At 37.3% G+C, this 21,303-nt stretch overlaps 1 protein-coding gene across 1 annotated transcript; it reads right to left on the reverse strand.

Moving 5' to 3' along the window:
• Positions 1 to 357: 357 nt before the first annotated feature.
• LOC139964216 (probable ATP-dependent RNA helicase DHX35) lies at positions 358 to 21,272 on the reverse strand. The gene is made up of 17 exons (XM_071965646.1): positions 21,093 to 21,272; positions 19,244 to 19,380; positions 15,466 to 15,636; positions 13,856 to 13,960; positions 11,687 to 11,748; positions 10,511 to 10,684; positions 10,184 to 10,252; positions 8,400 to 8,528; positions 7,647 to 7,825; positions 6,841 to 7,042; positions 5,972 to 6,198; positions 4,703 to 4,797; positions 4,077 to 4,154; positions 3,458 to 3,506; positions 2,522 to 2,756; positions 1,248 to 1,359; positions 358 to 819 (listed from the first exon to the last, which is right to left on the reverse strand). The coding sequence occupies exons 1-17, from the start codon at positions 21,127 to 21,129 to the stop codon at positions 766 to 768; spliced, it is 2,115 nt and encodes a 704-aa protein (XP_071821747.1). The 5' UTR covers positions 21,130 to 21,272; the 3' UTR covers positions 358 to 765.
• Between the last annotated feature and the right edge of the window lie 31 nt (positions 21,273 to 21,303).

The raw sequence follows: 21,303 nt of genomic DNA on the forward strand, positions 1-21,303 counted from the left end.
GACTACCTTTAAACTATGGCAATTGCAGTTTGCATCATGATATCTGTTCTTGCCATCAAATAAACTTGAACACTTGCACACACACACTGATGTGGCAAGTATGTTTGTACATTCCTTCATTAACGACATAGGTTAAACAAATTTGAAATGGTATATAACTGTGTAGTGAAAGTGAATTATGTCCACAAAGGGTGAGTTTAATGACCATGATATTCAGCAAAGGGAGTGAGGAGGGGGTGTGGGGGGGGGGGGGTTGGGCTCGGACTGTCTTGTTATCCAACTGTGTGCCTATTATTTAGTAGTTGAATTTTTTAATGGTTTATTTGAGGTAAATAAATGCTAAACAGAAAATCAACATCTTTTCTCACTCTTTATTACCTCTTGTTTCATTCTCTCAACATTTTGATTCCTCTCTGTAACTGAATCTTTTGAACACTTATCGTTACTTCTTTGATAGAATTTTGCAATAGATCCAGGTTTATGGCAGTAAGGCTTCCAGGTTACATTCTGATGTACCTATTATTCCATCTGTGAATCTTTGCCTATTAGCTCATTCAAAATTTCAAGTTGCATTGAGTCCAGGTTCTGTCCAAGTCCAATCGAGTCCAGGTTCCAGACTAGATCGAGACCTCGTAGTCATCAGAAGTTATGTGCAGATGCAGAGAAAAAGTTGCTTCGTTGGAACACATCACTGCCTCTTCTGGTTCATTCTACTTCTGCTAACATTTTAGAAACCAGAATGTTTATATACCCTCTGGATCTCCTTCAGGTGGGTTCTAAATGGTCTACTTTCAGCCTCTTCGCTGCAATCTCTCTTTCCTGAAAAGATGCGAAAAACGTATGGATTGACAAAATTTACTAAAGAGTGTTCATTACATTTCCAGATCTATTTACAATTGATATACTATTAGGTTACAGTCTTCAAACACTTCTTAATATATAGCTAAATTCTAATTTAAAAAAAAGATGGCGTTGGGTGACCAATTCTTGACTTACTGAAAACAAAGTTGTATGAAAAAACAAGTCTTTTCACCTCCCCCTCCCCTTCCCAACACCCTTTTTCCTGCACCAAAACCATTCCCCTTGTACCAACACCTTTCTCCCTGCACCAAAACCCTTCTCCTTGCACCAAAACCCTTCCCCCTGCACCACCACCTCTCTGCACCAATGCCATTCCCCCTGCCCCAACACCCTTGCCCCAACACCCTTCCCCCTACCCTATCCTAAATATGATTATTAATACTCACTGTGCCATACTGGTAGTAATGAGGAGCCAGTTCATACAACCATTTTGGATCAATGACAGTCATGTCACGCATGTAATCTTTACCAGAGCGAAGGATCTCGTGAAAGACCACCCTGCAGGAAAGATGAAGATGTTATCAATATAGTGAGGACTCTTGGAAGAAGATATAAATGTGATACTGATGACAAGGGTTATGGTGATGGCTTAAAAAGCGGTTTATCTGCCCACTGACATTATCTTGGTACCCAATTCCAGCTGCCCCCACCCTGCATACCCATGACTTTTAAATTTGCTCTTGGGTTTATTTCAGAAGCATTCAGATTTAGGTGAGAAATTATGCTACAAAATACCCCAGTATACCTCTGCCCAGTGTCACGCTGTACTCCTATTGCAGAGATTCAAACATTTCTGATTCTGCTGCGAGACATTTACTGTACATAGTGCTTGCTGAGAACCATCTGTAGTTTTGTTTTTTTCAAGTTAGATGTTCTTTCTTGCCTGTCTCACTAAATATTAAGCTGGTTATCAAAACTGGAAATGAATTTCACTTGTTATCTTATACAAATCTTCCATGCGAGAATATTGTCTACAATTACAAGATTCTTGACCTAAGAAGTGATCACTCTCCTAGCAACATTGGAAATGATTTATTACTATGACAGAAACCAAAATGGTTACATTCTCATCTCTCTGGTTGTGATCAAACGACTACATGGTTCTTATATGGATATGGAAAATTCCAAGTGTTAAACTATTGCATATACAAAGACAATACTTTATAGAGTAGGCCACCAAACATTTGGCAGAAAAATTACAGACTATGTGACTCTGTGCCACCTCACGCTTCCACCTCCCCCCCCCCATCCTCCCCTTCATGCTCCTATAATCACTCTTCAAGCTAAAATCCTATTAAAAGAATCTCTGAAACACGAGAGGAAATAATAATAATTATTTACTTATATTTATATAGCGCTTAACACAACAGAATATCTCAAAGCACTTTACATGGGACTAGAGCAAAAATATTAAAAGGAACAAATATCAGATACATAAGAGTAATGAAAGTAATACAGTAGTCAAAGCAAAATCAGCAAAAAATCAATAACAATTAATGAAACCAAGAGAAATGAGGTTACGTAAAATATAGACGAGCGGGTCATTAAAGCACATGTCTGATGCAAAAGATGATTTTTAAGTTGTGACTTGTAAGCAAAGGTGGGTAAAAGACTAAAGTGCTAACAGCAGGGTGTTCCTTAGATGTTAACATTTACTCACCACGGTTGAACTTTGGTGGAATAGAGCACTGACGTAGGGTGGATGTGCAGTTCGTTGTTATCCCTGATGGTCCGATAGCAGCCACTAGGGTGATACCGTGCGGCGTTACCGTAGAAACCCTCCACGATGCACCGGAGGATGGAGTCCACGTCTCCCTCAGAGGACTTCAACGGTAGCTTGAATTTCTTCAGGAGGCGCTCTAGCTGTTCACGGATTGTCAACGACCTCATCAATCCTGGGTGAATATGGAATGAATGTTTTGTTTGTTGTTGTTTTTAATTATTAATACTCGTTACAATCTAGTTGAAAGGAACATCCAAAAATGTCATATTTAATATGTATAATACAGAGGCTATTTAAGCAAAAGTTTATTGATCCAAACCCCAACTTGATAAACTGGTTCCATTACTCCAGATATAAAATACTGAGACTTTATTTGGAAGAGTGCACTGTAAAATAGAAAACTATGATGTCACATGGGGATTAAAAGCAATAACTGTTTTTTGTCTCCTTTTAAGCATGAGATGTTATAGAACATTGGTTACAGTGGTTTTCCAAATCATATGGAAAAGTCTGTATAATGAAAGATTCCATGAGTTTAGAATAGCTTGCTATTCTGTTGTCCAAAGGGAAGTATGACTCTTGTTATGTGAAATAGCAAAGTACAGTACATATGGTCTGAGTCATATCTTCTGTAATTAAAAACAAACAAAATGGAAAACAAAGACATGTAGTCTTGATTGTATTTAAATTTTTAATAAAATTATTTAAATTTTTAATAAATTAAAAAATTAATAAATAATGTATTAATAAACATTTATGAATAGATGGAAGATGGATCTGGAAAAAAAACAAACGCAGATAGTCCAGTTGGTCGTAAATGTAACTGACAGTTTCATTAATTTCAAGAATATTTATATTTTGTCATATTTTCACCTTTGTAGTTGAGATAATGCTCCTGACACCATCTTGAACTCTTGTTATTCTGAAAATAAGAAAAAGGCAAGTTTTCATCAGGACTTTCAAAGACAGATAGACAATTATACTCATTATAATAGAAGAAAGGCATTTAACATTAGTAGGAAAGGAACATTACACAGCATTTTAACTTACGTATCGTCACTTACTTTGCAAATTTGTGGGTATTGGAATATGGAAAAGTGTTCCAATTTATGACTGTTTACATTGTGCATGTTGTATAGTGAGATTCTTGAAACTAATTCAATGCCTGATTCCTTTCTTTAGACGTATTTAACAACATTCATTCTGTTGTGTCGGTCCCGGGACAACCTAACAAACTTATAGGAAACTTGATTGACAACACTAACGCTATAGGTCCATCTAAACGGTTAACTTAATGTATTTTGATTTATTATCAAGGTGTTCTCCAAGAAACCTTGGTAGATGTTACATTACACATACCATACCATTCAAATTAAGGTATGCATAAATTAACATATATGTAACTATATCGTAAACAGATTATTTGGTGGCGCTAAGTAACTACCAACACATTCAACTGGACTGAGAAACACTTGGCATTCTTTACACTTACCGATATAAAGGCATCGTAAACATTTAATAATGTTATGTGGTCGCCTTCCTTCACAGCAAACTTTCTCTTGGCTTTGTTCTGCAAGAGAAGTAGAATCCAACAACTTAGCAATAGAAATGGAATATAAATTAATTTAACCTTTATATGATCAAGTTGAAGGCATTTCTTTTGATAACTTATCGTAGGGGAAGAGATTCTTGGACTATATTATCACTGAGTGTTTGAAAGCTCTCTTGCTTGTCATTTTGTTTTTATGATATAAAAGTTTGGAATTGCTTCCATGAGTAACCTACATACAAATAGGTATGTATATGGTTATATTAATATAACCTAGTGAGGCAAAACTTTCACTAGATATTTTAACCATGAAACAAATTATGGTAATTATGCAGAAAAAATATGCATTATAACATTCATTGAAAAATATTAAACCATTGTCTGAAAAGGACTTATACTTAACTTACTGCAGCTAATTTTCTGTTTGGTAGGGACTCGAATATAACTAGTCTGACTTTTAAAAGAAAAGGATTTATACATTTTACTTTATGCAGCTAACTTTCTGTTTGGTGGGGATTGGAATATATCTAGTCTGACTTTCAAAAAAAGGATTTATAAATTTTACTTACTGCAGCTAATTTTCTGTTTGGTGGGGAATGGAATATATTTTTAACCTGAAGCATCGCTGCAATAGTTATAGCTTCATCAGTACAGCCGTATTGTCCTGTAAAAGTAAATCAGAGGGTTGAAAAGAACTTTTACCATTGGGATAACCGTTTCTGACTGCATTGCATGTACAGGGGTAATTACATGACAGCATTCTACATAATTAATGTGCAGTGCATACATATTGTAAGTAGCAACATTAGTATGGCTGGGTGTCATGTGAGATCATAGAATACCCCGTTGAGTAAAACCCATTCGTTAAATGAGTGAAATTATATATAGATATTAAGCAACATTAGTAACTCCATCGGTATAAACCTAGTCACATAAAAAATATGTCAAATAAAGTCACATGTCTAACTGTACAAGTCATGTCAAGCAATACACTCACTCTCACTGTTCCCAGAACTAAACTGAAAACCTATGGCGACCGTGCCTTTACATCAGCCGGGCCCAAGCTCTGGAATGGTCTGCCCATATCTGTGCGGAGTTCTCCCACTCTCATTCAGTTCAAGTCTTGCTTGAAGACTCATTTTTTTAAGTTGGCTTTCTATTAGGGTTGTACAGCGCTATTGAATACTTCGTAGATTTTAGCGCTTTATAAGTTCATTTATTATTATTATTATAAACGACTTATTGGGCATGGGTGTCAAGTCACATGACTCACTGGCGAGTTACATCAAGTCACACGATTAACACATTTAGTGATGTCAATTCACAACACTTACCGTACCAGTGATGTCAAGTCACATGACAAACTAAACAAGTAATGTAAAGTCACATTACTGACTAAATAAACGAGTGATTTAACTCACATGACTAACTGCAAGTGTGATGTCAATCACTCAAGTAACTCCATTAGTGTCAACAAGTTTGAGCAGTAATTTGACAACACAAACCATACCAGTTTCATGATTGTAATAATTTGCAGCAGGTCGGTATAGGCTGATTTAAGTATGTCATAGAACTATACAGTAGGCTATGATGAAAAAAAAACATGCAGTAACAGTGTCCAAACCAGACACAATGTGCAGACTGTAACATGTCTGTACTCTATGAATTATGGATTCATTCTCAAATCACAGAATAGCAAATGCAATGGTGCATGCTGGTAATTATTTACAAACTAGCTTCATGAATATTCTTGTAATATATTTTACCTCTCAATTATAACGGTGCTTTTCATCTAAAATGCAAAACACAACAGGCAATAATGCATCCGTCCTGCTCACCTGACACGAGAATCATTCTCGCCAACTTTGGTTCTAACGGGAAGTCCGCCATTCTGATGCCCAGTGGCTCTGTTAGCTTACCAAAGTCATCGATGGCACCCAGAGCATAGAGAAGGTCCAGACCTCTTATCATAGTCTTGGCAGACGGAGCAGAAGGAAAATTGAAGCGCAGGACGTTGTCGATGCCGAGACACTTGAGCTGCAAGATAGCAGTTCCCAGGTCACTTCTGATGGGGTTAAAACAGAAATAGATGAAGGTTAAATGTGGGGGCTCGTCGGATGTATAATCTATTAGGATGATATTACAGAGGTATTTTCTTTATCTTGAATAGAATAACATAATTTATACTTCCAAGGGACATTTGTCTGTCAAAGTCTACCTGTCCATTTGAGAGACTTTTGGTTTCACTTGAGGTTATATATGTCTTCAACGAACAGTAAATTTAATGTCATCAGAAGAACGTTACAAAATATTATTTTGATTCTCTTCAAAGCTAGGTCTCCTTCATAGCATTTATGTTTTGTTTTTTTCTTTTGATTTTTGTTAAATTTTAGACAGGTATGAATGCACCATATTCCAGGGTATTTTGTAAATTTAAGACCCACTTGAGATTGGTAAAGACAGAAAGATCGTACAAACCAGAAATTCCAACAGTTATAAATATCGCAAAGATGACAAAGAGTAATTTAATGCAAATTTCACTGTGATCTTATTTAGTTGCCACTTTAAAACATTATATTTCTTATGGAATCTTCTTTCAAAGAAACGCTGTAAAAGTTGACTTGAATACAAGACATCAGGAGACCCAACAGATAGTTTCGTATAAAATCTGAATCTTCTTGCTTGCTAGAGACATCTGAAAGTTTACCTTTGCATTTCTGGAACCGAAGCTTGCGGTAGTTTATTATATTCCGTTTCCGTGTATAATCTGAAGGCCTTTCCCGAACGGAGCCGTCCGGCCCTGCCGGCACGCTGCGTTGCGGATGCTTGAGACACCGGTGCCACCACTACACCATCAATACCCGAGTCAGCGCTGAAAGCTCTCAATTTATGGAATCCACAATCAATAACTGAATTATCGGAAGAAAAGAATGACCTTTATATGCTGTTGAGTTTGATGAATATTTAACCATCCTGAGCTTAAATTAGGCCTACTAACCCTGGAAAGCAGACCCACTAATTAAGTTCTTCTCCATATGGGAGAATTTTTTACAAGTCTGACATGGGTCCAGATGGGGGGGGGAATTATGTCACTATGCCCCTTTAGGCATTCTTGATTTTCCCTTTATATTATGAAAATGAAAGTACACATTATTTATCTCACAATTTTTCCTTCCCATATTTTCCCTAAGTGACCCCAGCACTGTAGCAGTCACCCCCCCCCCCCAATGTTCTGACCCACCTCTCATCAGGCCTTGTAATATCTGTTACCACTATGGGCCAATGCAATATGACCTAGGTGAAATATTTCTTGAGAGCCCACGTAAAGTTAAAGACACTAGAGTTTATGGTAAACAAAATTCTGAGCCTCCATGTTACTGAATGATGCAACTGGAGTGTTAGATGCACAGGATGTAATACACTTAACTTTTAACTTCTAAAGTTTACTCTTTTAAGTTAACCCCTTAAAGTTAACCCCTTAAAGTTAACTCTTAAAATTGTACAAACTAATACCGTAACAGATTCCGTTGATGGTTATGGACGTCTCAGCAATATTGGTCGCCAAGACAACCTTCCTGGTGTTTTTACCCATTCTCTGAAATACCTTCATCTGGTCCTGAGCTGGGAGGTTGCTGTACATCGGTAGAACCATCAGTTTCATGCCACTCCCTGATTGGTCTCTCGCATAGTCACTTAGAAAATGGAAAAGGATATCAACGTACAATGCAGGTGAACTTAATGTTGAATACACACCAAACAACTATACCAGTATCCGTTAAAAGCAGCGGTCTGGTCTGGCATAGTTTTGCAGTAAACCTGATTATAGATAGATCTAGCAATTAGAGACAACTGTAAAAGACTTTTCTTCAGTCACAGTAGGGGGAGATGCTATCCAGAAATCTAATTAACAATTAATTGTCATTTTGATAGGTTCATTTCTGACAAGATATCTGGCCTAGAAAGTTTTGTTATTTAATTTTCACATGTAAGGCAATCATAAACCAACGTTGTAAAGAACTTCCTGGGTATGATAGTTGATATACAGATAGATATGCAGTTTATTACTACGTTTATCTTGATTTATTGTAGGAATGAATATTAACAAACATATTTTTGTGTCATTTCATAATTTCAATGTTTTCACATGAAACTGCTTGTATGCAAAAATGGAACCATTTCTTCTCCCTGGGAAGTGTTCTACTTTGAAAAGGCAAATGTTTCGAGGTTCATGAGGAACTGTTATAATACATTATTCATTTCACTCACATGAGCCTTCTAAGAGCCTTTTCAACCTCATCTTGGCCTGTCAGGAACGCTAAAACATCACCGGCCGGAAGAGTCTCGTGGATCTTCTGAACTGCGTTGACGGTAGCATCTAGATAGTTTGGGACAGGGCTGTAGAGATGACGGAATTATGACAAGTCGGTTAACTCGGTTATTATGCTATAAACGTGGAACACCCATTGGATAAGATGGTGCATACCCATTACGTAAAATTCTACCAAGAAAGTATCTAGATGGACTGTAAAGATAACAACATAAATAGTGCGAAGTTTGACTAAGCTTCAGTTGATTTGTGCTATCATTGCAAATGTGAAAATGTCCATTTGATACTTACTGGATGAACCATTTTGTACCAGTATGCCGACGGCGGTATCTAGACAGGTTGGGACAGGGCTGCAAAGCTTGCAGCATTTATACCAAGTTAATTAGCTTGGGTTATTATAAACTCTCAATTTGAGATGTGTTTTGATGTTCTCCAGTTCACATTCAAACACACTAAATGGAGTGTCAGGCTATAAAGAAACTTTCCAACAAATACCTAGAAAAAGTTACGTTTAATCTGTTCCCCATTTTTTCTTTTTTTGGAAGTGTTTTCAATTCAGCTACTATAAGTATACTATCCAGTAGTTTTTGTTAGACTGCAAGATACTTCAAGGATTATCGGGTATATGAAACCGAATGTTTTTAATAAGTGTTTGATGTGAATGTTTCAGTGATGCTGTGGAGTGGATCCCTAGTTAAAAATTGAGGGCAGGATAAGGGGGTTGGATGAGGGGGGGGGTAAAAATACGCTTACTTGTGGAGAGGCAGTCAAACTTGGAAGGTTGGGGGGGGGGGGAAATAAGAGGTTATAGCTTATCCAGCAGTTTAGAGAAATTACATCCTGGTATATGAGTCATGGGGAACTATTAGACTTCTTCATATGTAAAAACAAACAAAATTCATCAGACAAACAGCTAAGGCCGGAATCATAAGGTGGGGGGGGGGGGGAATGAGAGGTTATAGCTAATCCAGCAGTTAAGAGAAATTACATCCTGGTATATGAATCATGGAGAACTATCACACTTCTTCATATGTAAAAACAAACACAATAATCATAAGACAAACAGCTAAGGCTGGAATATTAAGGTTGGGGGTGGGGGTGGGGGGGAATAAGAGGTTATAGCTAATCAAGCAGTTTTAGAGAAATTACATCCTGCTATATATGAATCATGGAGAACTATTACACTTCTTCATATGTAAAAACACAATAATCATAACACAAACAGCTAAGGCTGGAATAATAAGATGTGTTCTCCCTCCTTCTATTTCTACTTCTACTCCCTAAATTATATTCCACGTAGGATATTCATGATATCACTAGGACAGAACCTGTGTAAGTTTGTTGAAAAAGCAAATGTTGGTTTTCAATTGTAAATTTCCAGCAAGTTCTTAACCACAGCTTTCAATGAGCAGAACTACAAGTAGTGCACCCCCTGGATTTTTTTGCCATCAAATAAACCGTTAAGTAAATGAGTGCTGTACAACCCCATTTGAATCTAACCTGAAATTTTTGCCGGCCAAAAATAGTTTTTGTCACATACAGAAAATGAAATGCTCTAAATAAAAATTGAATTCAATTATTGAAATGACACTTTGGTTACTGTCAAGCCATATTTAAATAAACTGCATGTTAGTGAGATTTAAGCGAGGAAAAGTAACAAGGAAAGCACCAAAAAAAACCCAAAAGACTGGTGCTTTTAATTTGATTGTCTACTGATTCTTACCTGCTGGTGTACATGATATCAACAGGATACGATCTTCCCTCAACACTAAGAATTGTTGCTGTATCCAAGCTGAGCATAAGAAATAAAAAGGAGAGAAAGGTACAAAAAGGTAGATTTTTTTTCTATTTGGATGGGGGGGGAGGGCTTATAATGGGCAATTGTATGTACTTGTATTGAAACACTGCATGAAAAAGAGTCAACTGCTATAATAATATTTTATAAATCTTTGGCTTGTAATCTCTTGATTTTATAATTTAATATTCTGATTAAACACTTTTAAAATTTTAGTCATACTCGCTTGAAGAAGTTCTTAGCATTTACACTTGCCTACTGTCATCTGTTTCATTCTGATTAAAAAACTGCTGGAACTTCTCTGCGTCCAACGTGGCCGACGCAATCACGATCCTGAGGTCGGCTCTCTTTCTCTGTATCTTCTTCAGCAGACCCATCGAGATGTCCGTGTAGAGGGAACGTTCATGGGCCTCATCAAGAACTATGACACTGCGCAAAAGAATTTTCAAAAAAAAATTATGGAAAAACTTGTCGTAAAGCCGATTCGCGTTTGAACAGAGTATACAAACATGGGAGGTAGAGAAAGGGTGAAGTTTTGTGAAAAAGTGAATTTCAGCTGAAAAATGTGTTTTCTTCCTCATAAAATTGAAATAAATTGATACATAGACGAGAATTATGCTTCCACAAAAAAAGTTGCAATTGGTTGAAACTCTACGTATGGAATACCTTGACAGCTAAAGCATTGTTCAAAGTGGATCGTATTTCACGGACAAACCAACAAGATTATCGCAGAAGTTTTTGAAGGGAACCTACCCCGGTGGTCCAACTTCCCAGAGTAAAGGAGAGCTTAGCCAGTCAGAATAGGTTACATTCAATCAACCATTACTCAAGTTAGGGACCAGATATTGAGATCGGATTTTCAACTAACACTGGAATATTTTTTTTCCTCTTTGAACTTTTGATACAGTATACGTTTCATTGACTAACTGCCACTAGCATATCCCTTTAATTATTCAAAGCTGTCAACAACCTAGCAAGACTCTCACAGTTATAATGCTCACTGCACAAGTTGTTTGTGACAGGACGATTTGAATAGTCAAACCCATTGAACTATCAGTACAATGGAAAATAATAATGAATTTACAGTTTTGTTCTTCTAGTTTAAAGGAGTTATTGTCATGGACTACACAATCATATCTGGTGCTACCCCCCCCCCCCCATGTCTGTTTTGAAACGGGTACACATTCTTTTCAGCTAAGAAATATCGATAGGGGCTTTGTTTACAAAACGAAAGAGCTTGTTACAATGGAATTAACCACAAGTGCTCCCAACTATCGGATTGCAAAAATAAAAGGGTAAAGAGTAGCAAAAAAATTCAGTACAGGTTACTGATCTTTCGCCCTGTGGTAAATTTAGAGTTATAAATTAAGCAGTCAAGAGTCTTCACAGACCAAAGTGATTTCACTTTTGAAAGTCTGATCTTCAACTAACCTGTACTTGAGAAGAAGTGGATCCCTCATTAGCTCTTGAACTAAATATCCATCGGTCATAAACTTAAAAAAACAAAACAAATATAATACATAAATGAAAGAAACCAACTGCACTTTACAAATGTAGTAAATATATCTTGTTTTAGGAAGGTCGCCCAATAATGAAAATAAAAGCCAGACAACTTCATCCTCTCACATCCTCCCTCCCTCCCCCAGTGCCCTTACATCGAAACTATAACGGTGTGATCATGACTCATGATATGTCGAGTGAGTATCGACAAGTCCCTAGAGAAGGGCATGGATATTACACATGGTCAGATTAAAGGTTGGTGGGTGATATTCTAGGTTGACATCATGGTGTTGTAAGTGTGTGAAGCACCAAATGTCACAATACTATCATCAGTGTGTGGGGAGAATAGTGCCTCACATAAACAAGGAGTTGTTTTTTTACCACATTGCCATATCCACCCTACATTCAGAACCAGTGTGTGGAACAAATGTTCAGAGGGCAACGACCTGTACTTACAAATAGATCATTCGGTTGGCAGAACTGAACTCATCTTATTGTTGTTTATATAATATCTGTGACTGTGAGATTATGCATAAGACACAAATTTACCATCGTCTAAATTTACACACATCATCACAAGTGATTGTTTCCTTCACTCCGAGGTGCAAATCCATTGATATGTGTTTGAGATGAAGTATCTACTGTGATTTATGGACCTCTGATATTTTAAGGGTAAACTTCTCACAAAAAAAAAAACATCATATAATAATTAACAACCCAGCCTGAGAGCAGTGACTTTAATAGCTTTAATATAACATATATCAAAATCAAGTTTGTATTTATTGTCATATTGAAAATCCAAAGAATTGAAAAGAATTTTAGACAGTCAATGAAGAATCCCAAAACTGATTCACTACACCATTGTTCAGCTCACACAAAACCTCATGGCATATCAGTAAATCTCAAAACTGTGCACTGGTTCATAAACAAAGCCCTGTGGTCACATCATACAATGCTAAAATCTTATAGGAATTGGTTGAAAATTTGTTGTGATATATATAATACTGCTTACAGTGTAAGTTATTCTATATCCCTTATAAGGTGTGTAAAAGTAAGTTGGCCTGACGTTTCGATCCTAGCAGGATCTTCTTCAGAGGCTAAATGACAAGTAACAGTAACAGAAGGGACAAAAACACGCACAGAATACAGACAGGTTAATAAGCACGGTGAACACAAAGAGATGGATGAAAGGGGATTGGTAGACAGGGGATGGGGAGAAGAAAGCAACAGGGGAAGAGGAGAGGTAGGAGATAAACAGTGGAGGGACCTTATAAGGTCTCAGAAAATACACTAGCCTCATCAGTCGAAGTCACTGGATAACCCAGTTTAACACACAGGTCCATTTTATACTCACATTCTCAAAAATCAATCAAAAGAAGAGGGGACAAATGGTTAAAATGTTGGGTAAATGTCTGAAAACACTTTTGCACTGAACTGATGACATTTTGATCGTATGGCAAAACATTATTTTGAATGACATGTAAGGTCACATTTTCCCATCTGTATTGGCATGTTCACTAGGTTTAATCTGTGTACCCTCCCCCCCCCCACCCACTTTCTCCCCCTTCTCTTGCCCTCTGTTGTATATCAATGAAAATGGAACCAGAAATGGTAACTTTAGTAACACATGTATCTTTTTAGGTTAGATTGTCTAATCACAGTGACCAAATCAGTATGTTAAATTTGCTCGTTTTCATGTCACATCTCTATAAGGAACACTCACTGAATATATGACACCCTCCCTCCCTGCAAATATGAGTTCATCCCAATTGCAGTCAACAATATAGTACAATTACAATGTACAGGTGGTCCTGACCAACTAAATGCGAAACACACAGACCTGTCATGCCACATAGTAAAAGCTGGAAAATAAATTGCTTATTTATACATGTAATATATTAATTTTTCCCTCTTATAGCTTTAAAGTGCAATATTTATCCTACATCAGTCTACAGTCTGTTGTACGGGTCTACAGGCAGTTGACCCAAATGTTACAGGTAGTCGTGCGTTACCATAAATACAATGGCTAACTCCAAGAATATGGAGAGGTGCGCCAACCGCAACAGGAGGGAATTTGACACAAAGAAACTTCTAAATTACCTTAATTCTGGTTGATTCGGCATTTGTGAAGTTTTCAAAGCGGATGGCATAACCAATTTCCTGACCAAGAATAGACCCTCGTTCTTCAGCGATTCTTTGTGCAACCTGCGTGGAAAGTTAATGAAGTACCAGAGTAGATTGTTAAAAGTTATCCAGCTAGAAACTTATTGGCTATACGTATTATGATGATGACCAAGTTTTCAGCGATTGCTTTGAGTTTGAGTTAAGACTTTCTACTTCCAAAACACAGATAGTAATAATAGTCTCCAATTATCGAGTGAAGTGTTCAACTCTGAGATATCAATAAATATTGGAATGGCAACCATCAAAATTAACTCAATATCATATCATCATGGAGCTAACTATCAGCACTAGACTGCTTAATGTACATGATAGAAACAAATTCAAAGAAATGTGGATCCCAAATTAAAGTCCTGATTTACGTTAATGATTAAATATCGACAATTTTCAGAGGAATAGCTAAGCTGGTACCATCACCCTCCCCCATTACATACACACACACTCCAAAAGGAGGTGAAAAGAGAATTAAAACATTACGTCATGATTTAAGATCCAACTGGCCATACATCCTCAAGACATTAAGTAGTAGATCTCTTCCAAATATTGTGTGCCCCCATCCTTTACCTGCACTATATATGCTGGGTATGCACATATTCGACCTATAGCTAATATTATGGCATGTAACTGCAGACATGCCATACAGAGATCGGAGAAAGGTCTTCAAGCTTCTGCATCGGAACAGCAAAGAGTTGTAAGATTTGTTTCCTTGTATTTATAACTCTATAAAGATTTGCACTGCTAGTACATATCTATCTGGTCACATGCTTTACATTTCCAGGACTCTTCTGGTTTTGCTGCATTATGTTGCTAGACCTCTTAAGAGACGCAATACCTTCCTGTCTCTATTCTGTCTACAAGTAGCAGCTCGATCCTCACTGCCTCTTCTTCTGCCAAGTCTATGTTCCCTGTGCAACCTTGTTTTATTTGGCAAGATTATGTGAAGTGTATGTTCTATCAAGAATATTGGCTACTGTACTACTGTCGGCATGTTAACACTTTCATCATCACTTCCTCGCAGTACTACGTAGAGAGCATGCAAAGATAGATAATGGGGACAACAGTGGCATCAGTTTGGTAAAGGTGACGTAATATTGTGGGCAGGGTTGTAGCTAGGATTTTGCAGGTGTCGGTTGAATTTTCTGGAGTGGCTGTTGCCTGCGAATTCTGCGTCCTGGGGGAGGGGTATAATTAGGGGTGTCCTCCTCCCCTTTTGAATTTTTTCCCCTTATGCACAGTGCTCAAATGCAAAATGGTGACTTATATGGCCATAAATTGAGGCATACACATTCCACTACTTCAGACCATTATTTCGTGACACTATTTACTGAATTTTGTACCAGTCGATCAGAAGCGTGAGTGCCGGTCAGTATTAGAAATTTTTACTTGGAGTACCGGTCGGCAAACGTTAGTGCTGGCCAAGTCCAACCGGCGCCGACCGGCGTAGCTACAACACTGATTGTGGGGTATTGTTTTTGCTCTTTTTTCCCTTTCTTAGTGACTTTCGTAAACCCTGCTATTCCGCAACTCACCGTTACGGCAGCTACTCTTCTTGGTTGGGTGATGCCGATGACAAATCCTTTATTCCCCCAACCGGCTTCCAGCAAATACTGTGGTATCTGCGTGCTCTTGCCACTCCCCGTCTCTCCAACCAGAACCAGAGTCTGGTACTTCTCCAGCAGATATAGAATGTGATTCCGATACTGTAAACAATGACGGGAAAAGGAAGGCACAAAAAATTAGACTGAAAGAAACTGGGAGATTTTTGTGGTTCCTTTTCCATTTATCAGCAAAGGTGTTTGATATCTTCTGTCTTCAGAGTTAAACATACATTTCAACTGTCTTGCATGTAAACAGGTAGAAACTAAATACCATACCATTTTGTTCTTTGGCATACTACATATTGATAAATGTAGTTATACTTCCCAGATTACAAACATTAGTTCCTGTAACAGTTAATGCTCAGTTGAGGGAATCACTCTTATAGATGCATTGCAATACTTAGACAAGGAACTATCTATAAAAACAAACAGCCAATGCCCAGAAAAAAAGCATACAGGCTTACAAGAAGTATATAAGTAATCTTTTCCCTAAGAATATTCTCACATTCAAATCTAAAATTAACTTCTATTCGATAAGGCAACCAATGCTGGGGAATCACAATGCAATGCTTCCCCTTCTTCTCTCTGTATGTGAGCAAAACAATTTTTTAAGATTGGCAAAATTGATGCAATTCTTAAAACTGTGCTTCTCATCAATTTCAATCACCTGTGATAACCATGTTCACCTTATTCTGTACACAGTAGACTAAGGTTTATATACTGGCAAGTGTATGGGTTACTTTTTGAAGGAGTTGATTCTGCTTGGACAACAATTTCCTGCCATTTTCCCAAACCCACTGTTATACAGTAGGTACAGTATAAATGAGACTTCAATTGATTAAGCTGATGTGCACTGTCCTAGCACTTTCTGACAAATAACAATTAATTAGTCAGTATTTAATGGTTCCATTTTCAGTTCTGAAAAATTTGCCCACCCACAATCTTTTCATTTGATTATACTGTACATGCAAATAGTAGACATAAAACTTGCAAGCTATCAGCTTGTCTTCATAAACTTTAAAAGAAAGTTGACTACTGTAAATATATATATATATATATATATATATATATATATATATATATATATATACCAAAATGGCACTGTCTTTTGCCAACATCTTTATGGGAAACCTCAAGAAAGAATTTTTATCTCGACAAAACTTGAAACCACACACGTGGTTACGTTACATTGACGATATCTTTATGATATGGACCCATGGTGAGGCAAATCTAAAACTCTTCATTGATGACATAAACTCGTTTCATCACACTATCAAATTCACTGCTGCTTTTCTGGACATGGCGTTCACTTCCTGGACACCACTGTGACCCTACAAAATGATTCACTCAAAACAGACTTGTTCAATAAACCCACGAACAAGCACAACTACCTCTTACCAAGCAGTTGCCATCCACGTCACTGTACCAGAAATATTCCGTATAGTCAAGCGTTGCGCATCCGACGCATTTGCTCCTCTGAAGTCGATTTTGATTCACGCACTAAAGAACTGTCACAACACCTCCTAAACAGACAGTATTTTCGGGGTACTATTGAAAATGCCATCAAAAAGGCTAAAAGCAAACCCCGTACCGAAACATTGACGTACAAAACTCGTCAAACCAGTTCCAAAAGGGTACCATTGGTTACTGAATTCCACCCTGGTCTCCCACCACTGGCTCATATCATTCAGAAGAATTTTCACCTACTTCAAGGCACCGAATGCCTGAAATCAGTTTTCCCAGAATTACCTGTCATCGCTTTTAAAAGACCCAGCAACCTACGGGATATCTTAGTTCGGGCATCCTTTCGGGATGACACCCCATTAGGGGAAAGCAAAACAGAAACTACAGGATCATCGCCCGGTTCACAAAATTGCAAAACATGCTTACTTGTCGATTCGACCGGGGCCTTTCAGAGCAACCAAACCAAACGCACGTTCCAAATTCGGCACAAAATTAACTGCCTATCCAGAAATGTCATTTACCTCATCTACTGCAATATTAGTAACTTACAATACATTGGAGAGTCAAAAACACTCTTACAGTAGAATGAGAATGACACAACATAGATCGGCTATCAAAACAAAAAAGATCTATCACCCTGTTGCAAATCACTTCAATCTCAAAAATCATTCAATTGAGAAGTTGCGTGTTATTGCCATTGACCAGAACGATTCTTGGACAGATAAATCTAGAAAAGCGAAAGAAAATTTCTGGGAACTAAACCTAAAGACCACGGCACCATTCGGTTTAAACATCAGAAACGATTTGCCGTCCCAGATAAACCAAAACAATTCCTTTACAATTACGACGGAATCGGATTAAAATAATCGGACGCGGATTAAAATAATCCGAATTTCTAAAACTTCTGCTCAATTCAGCAGAAATCAGTAAGTCGCTTTGCCTTTACAACCATGCCGACATCTTCTCTATAAAACAGTTTCAATTCCTGCTACTCCTTGTCACTTTCGGTGATCATGCACTGAAGAAGAGCTAGTTTTGCTCGAAAGCTCTGCAAAAACCAAACATTGGCTGTTACTTCCAATCACTTACCTAATTCAATTATTGTATTTCATTCGAGATCCAGCCTTTCTCTAAATGCAGCATAGTTGTTTAACAGTTTTTCTGTTATTCCTATATATATATATATATATATATATATATATATATATATATATATATATATATATAGATATATATATATATATATATATATATCTATATATATATTTACTTGAAATTGTAGAGAGTTGGAAAACCCAGAACAGTGAAAAAATATCCATCCTCCACCAGGATTCGAACCCTGGCTTCCCGCTTTATATGCGGACACCCTAACCACTAGGCTTTTGATGCTGATTGTATGTCCAGAGGTTCGAAACCTTTAAGTAAGGTCGTAATTCAACTGTAAGCATTTGCCACCTGTTTCGAACAATGCTAGTTCTGTTTTGGTCACATATTTTGCCTTACTCTTGAGATCAAACATGATGCTAACCAACTTGAAATCATTTGTGATTCCTAAAGCCGGATCTCCAAAGAGATACTTCGAACAGACTCTGCTAAATGAAATGGAAATAAACGACAAAGGCAAATGAATAAATATATCACTGAAATCGTAGTGATTTGTAAACCCAGAACAGTGAAAAATTTTCCAGCCTCCACCAGGATTAGAACCTAGGGAATTTAGGACATTCTAACCTAGTTATACTTAAAGAGGAATCATTTTCAAGTAGACATAGTCTAGGCTAGACTCTAGGCTAGGACTGGGCTGAAAATTTTACGAAAAAATGTCCTCGTTTGACTCTTGTGAAACTGGTCCACACACTATTTCAATAGGGGCATATATTTGGTTTTCAAAAGTCATCATTAAATCAATGCAAAATATCACGAAACATGTTTCTTTGCATTGGGAAATCATTTTAGACATTACCTTAGGGAAACCTTCGAAGGATGTTTGCGTAAAATTTAGACCAGGTAGGGGAGGGGGCATTAGGACAGTACAAGATTGTCGAAGGGGCCGGTCATCTAAAAAAGTTGAAAACCACTGCTCTAGAGATCAACATGATGCTAACCAACCTGAAATCATTTGTGATTCCTAAAGCTGGATCTCCAAGGAGATACTTTGAACAGACTCTGTTAAATGAAATGGAAATCTTTGCATGTTCTTTTGCTTATTCATAAGTATGCAACTGAAATGATTTTGCTACTCAACCTGAAAGATGGGCAACCTCTGCCGTTGCTGTTGTATTGTGAGGGATGTGAAGGGGTTGTTGAAGACACTGCATCCCTCTTCTGTTTCTTTCTCATTGTTTCTTTCTTCACTCAAGCCAACTCCTGGAGCAACGGTACCTACATAGACGATGAAAAAATGACATAGTTTAAAAGGATCCTAAAAAACAATAAACTACTTACATAAATTAATACAACAACTGTTCCATGAAAGATCAGTAATGTACAGTAGTTTAAATGGCTCCTCTTCCATTTCATAAATGAGCAGAATTGAGTGGGTTTCTTCAGCCACACCCTAAAGCAACAGAGGGCATTTTCATATCCTTGAGGAATCTCTAAAGGACAATTCTGGGCATACAGTAGTACTGTACCTGCACATTCCCTTATTCACACATTGTGAGACATATTCAATCTAACATACAGATTTTACCACTCATAAGAAGAACATTTCACCACCAAATGTTGCTCACCATTTGTTTGACAAATTTACACATTATCTGGGTGCCAACCAATCAGAAAGCTAATTCGAGGTATTTTCAATAATGTCTGCTAAACTGAGTTCAAGCATTGACCTAGCTTACTGAAATTGTATTCAAATCTCCAAAATGAAAACTACTGAACATGTTATACCTGGAATTAATCTGGTAATTATTGAAGACAATATCTTTTCAAAAACATATTCTCACAACTAGGATAGATTGATATATGTATTACATCATTAAACTCAGACCCATCAACTCTCCCGGTTTTTACCTGAATCTCCCGGCCTCCCGGTTTCATATTCTATTCTCCCGATTTTTTAATGTTTCATCACTTGCGACATTTCTGAAAATAGCCAACAATTAGTCCTATGCCTAGTAATTCCCCACAGTAATGCTGAACAGGAAAGGCTATTCAGTGTAGTTCACAAGAACAAGACAGACAGTCGGTCAAGTCTCAAGCTTGATGGGACTCTATCTAGCATACTAGCCATGAAGTCACAGTACCCAGAGTCCACTGTTCCCTGTTTCAAATGGAAGCCTACTAAAGAAACCCTGTATAAAGCGAAGCGAGCTGCTGCAAACTACAACAATAAACACTGATTGGATGATTCTCTCACTGTATTGCATAAGTAGACTATACTTATTTAGGAGTATTTATATCATTTCAGTTGAAAATTACCAACCTCCCTATTTCCCCCTGGTTCTCCCTATTTTTTGGCCCTGAAAATGTTATTCTCCCTATTTTGGGGTCAAACAGGTTGACAGGTCTGTAAACTTGTTAAATCTTTGGAGATATACAGACAGGAAAGATCACATGCACTGCAATTAATATCTAAGATACTGTTATTGTAGGTCCGATATGATAGCGGCTATGCAGAAATGCTGAAGTTCCCTCATCGATAGAATTACAGTAGATGCAACTGTGGTCATGAAACTTATATGGAGGTACAGATACAGTTTTGTCTTCAACATCAATGTCTGGTCTCTTACAAGAAAAAATGTTCCTCTGATTTCAAAGCCATCTGTATTTTATTTAATAGTAATAGGCCTACCCATTTAAAATGGAGCATTACAGATTCTTTCTCAGATAAATGGTAGATCTTTGTAATGTGTGTCACTGAAGCTGTGAAGGCAAAACTTAGAATAATGATTAGTAGGCCTAGCCTAGTAGCATTTTAATGATACATTTGTAGGTCTGTTATTATTTATCTGACTGTCTAATAGTAATACATGTAATAGAATGTGTGTTCAACTGCAAATTTCGCAAAACTACTCCCTGAACAATTCATATGCACAAAGATACGTTAAGAAGATCACTAAGATAGGAAAATTGTGGCAAAGAATTCTTACCAGGTTTCCAAAATTTTGGAACGAACACAGATTTCATACTAAAGAACTAAAAAATGTGTCGGTGTTTGGCTAAAGCTAAATGAATAGTTTTGCTAGAGATTACTGCAGCATTGTTGTTTCATCAGGCTAGCACGTCTCAAGATTGACCTTATCGACTTTAAATATTAAGTGTCTCATGCTTTCCTTGTTCCTGGTATGTCCGATGTTATTC

This window comes from Apostichopus japonicus, chromosome 3 (assembly GCF_037975245.1).
Source record: "Apostichopus japonicus isolate 1M-3 chromosome 3, ASM3797524v1, whole genome shotgun sequence".
NCBI classification, from domain to species: domain Eukaryota; kingdom Metazoa; phylum Echinodermata; class Holothuroidea; order Aspidochirotida; family Stichopodidae; genus Apostichopus; species Apostichopus japonicus.